The sequence below is a fragment of the Balaenoptera musculus genome, chromosome 11 (genome assembly GCF_009873245.2).
Source record: "Balaenoptera musculus isolate JJ_BM4_2016_0621 chromosome 11, mBalMus1.pri.v3, whole genome shotgun sequence".
In the NCBI taxonomy this organism is placed as follows: Eukaryota; Metazoa; Chordata; class Mammalia; order Artiodactyla; family Balaenopteridae; genus Balaenoptera; species Balaenoptera musculus.
Window position 1 is genome coordinate 55,647,512 of NC_045795.1, and position 5,152 is coordinate 55,652,663.

At 41.3% G+C, this 5,152-nt stretch overlaps 1 protein-coding gene across 1 annotated transcript; it reads left to right on the forward strand.

Moving 5' to 3' along the window:
• Window positions 1-1,156: 1,156 nt before the first annotated feature.
• C11H3orf35 (chromosome 11 C3orf35 homolog) lies at window positions 1,157-1,522 on the forward strand. Its single transcript, XM_036867848.1, is given in 3 exon segments — window positions 1,157-1,361; window positions 1,364-1,488; window positions 1,490-1,522. Coding segments are annotated over 3 exon segments (363 nt in total).
• The last annotated feature ends 3,630 nt before the right edge of the window (window positions 1,523-5,152 follow it).

The window sequence follows — 5,152 nt, forward strand, 5'->3', positions numbered from 1 at the left end:
TCTTCCTTCCTTCCTTCCTTCCTTCAGTCCTTCCTTCCTTCCTCCCCCCTCCCTCTCTCCCTCCCTCCCTTCCTTCCTCTCTTTTTTTCTTTTGGCATTTTTCCTTCTTGGTGTTCTCTGAGCTTCCTGGATCTGTGGTTCAGTGTCTGACATTAATTTGGGGCAATTTCTCAGTCATTATTACTTTAAATTTTTCTTCTGTTCCTTTCTCTCTGTCTCTCCTTCTTCTGGTACTTCCATTATATGTATATTACACATTTTGTAGTTGTCCCACAGTTCTGGTTATTTTGTTCCTTTTTCTTCCCTGGTCTTTCTTCTCTTTAATTTTCAGTTTTAGAAGTTTCTGTTGACATATCCTCCAGCTCAAAGAGTCTTTCCTCCGTCATGTCCAGTCTACTAAATGATCCCATCAGAGGGATTCTTCATTTCTGTTACAGTATTTTTGATCTCTCATTTTGCCATCATGGGAAATCCTGGAACTTCTAGGTTGACTGCATGAATCCCAAAGAGAAAGCCAATAAAAAAGCAGGGAGGAGAAGGAGAAAATCTGTCACTGGGGATATCTTTTACAGTTGCTGGATCAAGTCTCACTTGAAGCCAGAACTAAATCTGGATTTTTAATTGACATACCCAGTAAAAATTCTTTTATATTATGAGTCAGCTTGAAGTGAATTTTCTGTCACTTGTGGCTCAAAGAGTCCTCACTGACTCTATACCTAACTCATAGGCTTATTGTGAGGTTTAAATAAAATTGCCCTTAGCGAACGAAGCATGGCACACAAATAATACTCAGTGAATGGTTACCAATATTGTTATTATGATATATTTATTTTTACAGAGTTATGTGTGCTTTTTATTCCATATCCTAACATTGGCATGTTTCTGTTTCTCTTTTTGGTATTATTCCATTTCTACCCCCAAAGGAGAGAGGCTGAGGGAGGGGCTTGATCAGCCCTGGGCTTCTGACCACCAGCTTCAGCCTCGGGTCCTCCTTGCAAAACCACAGCTGGGGAACGACACAGAGACCACGTGGTGTGGTTCTAATTCCTCTGACATCTCATTTTCATTCTTCAATGATATTTATCTGCATCCAGCTTACACATAAATGTTTCCAGTAAAATGTTCCAAGTGCCTTTTTTCAGAAATCTGAATCCACATGAAAACAATGGCAACAAGAAAAAGGTGTAAACTTTCCAGAACAGGCCCAGATTTTGAAAATGTGATAAAGAGGTTATTGTGCGTCCGAACTTTTCACACAAGAATTGGAGGAGATTTAACACCAGGAATAATAAACTGAGGAAAACCAGCTAATGCAGAGCAGATGGGCCTGCAGGGCAGTGCTAAGCATTTCAATGTCTTTCCTCTTGGACCTTTGGACTCCAGATGACTGACTGAGTGCTGGTTTCTCTAGCTCCAAATAAAGTTAATGCAATTGGGGAAACCATCAGTATGGCTGGTTTGATTTCTGGAGTGATTAGTGGATTAAAGTTTTTCGAGACTGTACTATGTGGTGGGCATTTGACATTCACTACTTGAATCCTGACCACAGCTCCATTTTACTGTTGAGAAAACTGAGGTTTTAAAAGCACGAATCACTTGCTGAAGGGCACATAGCCAGTATGAGAGCCAGGATCAGTCCTAGGTCTGTCTCATTGCATATGCTATGGTTCTGCAAACTGGGTAATAAGAGAGCAGGGAAAGGGGGTCGTGGTCACATAAATTTGAGAAACTCTGTGTGTGTATGTGTGTGGGTGTATATCTACATAGTAAAAGCCTTACTGAGGTATACTTGATCTGCAGTAAGCTATACATGTTTAAACCATACAACTCAATAAGTTTTGACCCATGTCTATCTGCATGAAACACCACAATCAAGATAGTGAACATCTCCATTACTTCCAGTAGTTTCCTCGTGCCCCTTTGTAATTCCTCCCTCTTTTCCCTCCCACCGTTGATCCCAGACAATTGCTGATCTCCTTTCTGTCACCATGGATTAGTTGTACTTTCTAGAGTTTTATATAAATGAATCATACCGGATGTACTCTTTTTTTGACTGTCTTCTGTCACTTGGCATAATTTTTTGAGATTCATTCATGTTATTACATGTTTGTTCCTTTATAGGACTAAGTGGTGTTCCATTTATGAATCTGCCACAATTTATCTACTCATCTATAGATGGACATTGAGGTTGTTTCCAGTTTGGAGCTATTACAAATAAAGTTGCTATGAACATTCGTGTTCAAGTCTTTATATGACATAAACTTTCTTGGATAAATACCTAAGAGTGGAAGGGCTAGATCATATGGTAGGTATATGTTTAACTTTTAAAGAAACTGTTTAACTGTTTTTCAAAGTAGTTGCACCATTTTACTAGCAGTGTATGGGAGTTCTCGTTCCTCCTCATCAGCACTTGGTGTGGTCAGTCTTTTAAATGTTTACCATCCTAATAGGTATGTAGTCATATCAGCTTTTCTTATGGTTTTAACTTGCATTTCCCTAATGACTAATATTATCGAGTATGTTTTTATGTGCTTGTTTACATCTATATATCTTCTTTAGTTAAGTGTTTGTTCAAATGATTTGCATATTTTAATAGAATTGTTTCTTACTGAGATTTGAGAGTTATTTATACTTATTGGATTCAAGTCTTTTAATAGAATATGCTTTGCAAAGATTTTTTCTCCAAGCCTGGGCTTGTATTTTCATTCTCTTGCCAATGTCTTTTGAAGAACAGAAGTGTTTTTTTTTTTTTAAACTCTGGTGAAGTCCAATTTATTTATTTATTTTAAAATTTATTGAAGTATAGTTGATTTACAATGTGTTAATTTCTGCTGTACAGCAACACCTGTACAGTTACACATATTCAGTTACACATATGTATATACCTTCTTTTTCATATTCTTTTCCATTATGGATTATCACAGGATATTGAATATAGTTCCCTGTGCTATACAGTAGGACCTTATTGTTTATATCCGTTGAAGTCCACTTTATAGTCCACATTTCTTAACTTCTACTTCATATTTTTAAAACCTTAGGTACCTTCTGGAAGAATTCTTGGCTTGATTTTACAGCTCACAGATTTGCTCTTTGGCAACCTATTCTGCTCTTCAGCCTATGTGTTGAATTTTTTTCAATGATCAGATACTTAAAATAAAAATCATTCATCATGTTTGCAACATGGTAATCTTACATCTCCCTGAGAATAGCAATTATTCAGTTCAGCTCAGTCTATGAGCTTTGTTTCCTCGGCGTAATTGTTACACTTGGTAAGAGGGTGACATCTTTCTTGCACAGCTGCTTGGTGATGCTTAGCTGAGGAGTCATGTATTTGAGGACCCCTGTTGGCTGGTCTTTGCCTGTTGTGCCCACTTCGAGGATGAGGAGTGAGAAGCAACACAGCACCACCAGAGGGCGCTTTCTTGGGTGCAGGAACTCCTCACTCCTCCCTGGTGCAGTCAGCCACCTGGGACACTGTCTAAAGACTCATACTCCATGGTCCTACATGGAAGCAGACACCTCTACTGCTGCTGCCTAGTCCCAGGGGCAGTGAGGACAGGGCACAGACCTGACAGCTCCTTCTCAGGTGCCCCAGCTCGTGCCCCGTCAGGGGCTCCAAGCTGCTCTTTTCCTGCTCTCCCATACATACCTTCAGGCTTTGAGTATCGTTGGAACCACCACCCAACTTCTATCTACTTCTATGCAAGAGTCCTCTCCCATGTGTACCTAAGTATAGGATTCCTTTCAAAATCTGATTAGGCTGCCTTCCATATTTCAGGGATTTTAAATATTTCTTATCTAAAAGGAAACCCCTTCCAATTTTCCAACATTATTATGGATCAAAAACACATTTATCTCATTTCTAGAGACTTGTGATGGGAGGAGAGGCTGTAACTGATGCTTCATTGTCCAACCTGAATGGAACCTGTGGGCAATATTTGCATCTGTAGAAGAATCTCAGTATTTGAAAGGCCACCAGTGCAGACCACATATGCTAAATGTTGTCATGACAATTTGGTTTGCAACTTTTTTCTTTTGGCCTCCCCACGTGGCACGCGAGATCTTAGTTCCCTGACCAGGGATCGAACCCCTGCCCCGTGCAGTGGAATAGCGGAGTCTTAACCACTGGACCACCAGGGAAGTCCCTTGGTTTGCAACTTTGATGTTTGCATGCTGGGGAAAGTTTACCAGGGCCCACCATCTGAGGGGAACGCATGACCATTGTTAGAAATGAAAATCTGCCCATTTCTCTCCATGCTTGAAGGGCCACGTGTCTGTGCTACTGTTGACAGTCCCACCCGAGCCCAGACTTTCAGTCATTCCCACCAAAGCACCAGACGTGTGAGTGAAGCCATCTTGGATCCTGTAGACAAGCCCAGCCGCCAGGTGAGTACCACTGAGGCCCTCAGGTGATGCCACGTGAAACAGAACTGAAGAATTGCCCCGCCAAGCCCCAATTCCTTAGCAGGCTGCTAAGTGCTTGAGCTGTAACAGTGAAGCTCTTCTGGAGGGCAGTCTAGTGAGGGAAGCAGATGACAGACCAGTTAATAACATTATGAAAGGGGTTGAAATGGGAGATGGCTGGCAAAGAGTGCTTTAGGAGCACCGAGGAAGGGTATCTTTTAGCTGCACGTACACAGGCACTGCACACAGTACACTTAAACCCTGTGAACAGTGGGTAGCAGCTGCAGGAAATCTCTACGGAGGACATTTCTGGAGTCTTCACCAATGGCTCACATCTGGGAAACTGGTGAGAGGCAGATTTGACAATTTGCTACAGTGATTGTAGAGAAGGAAGCCCAGCTGGGGTGGGCCGCTCACGTGAGGCTGAGGTCGTGGCTGCACCACTGTGGGTTACGTCTCAGCCTTCCACAAGCTGTACCTGAAGCACGTGAGGATGTGAGGTCTTGAACTTTTAAGCCAAAAAAGGCTCTAAAATGGCTCACTTAACAAGGAAGATACTTTAAGAACAGTGTTTTGATTTTTTTCTCTTTTAATCCAAATGCAAATAGCTGTTTCTAAGAGTAAAAGAAATTGCATAATAATAATGATTAAATTGCTAACACTTACCACTGGCTTCCCACGTGCCAAATACTGTACTGTGTGCTTTAGGAGGCATTTTTCGCTGAATCTCCCACAGCAGTCCTCTGTG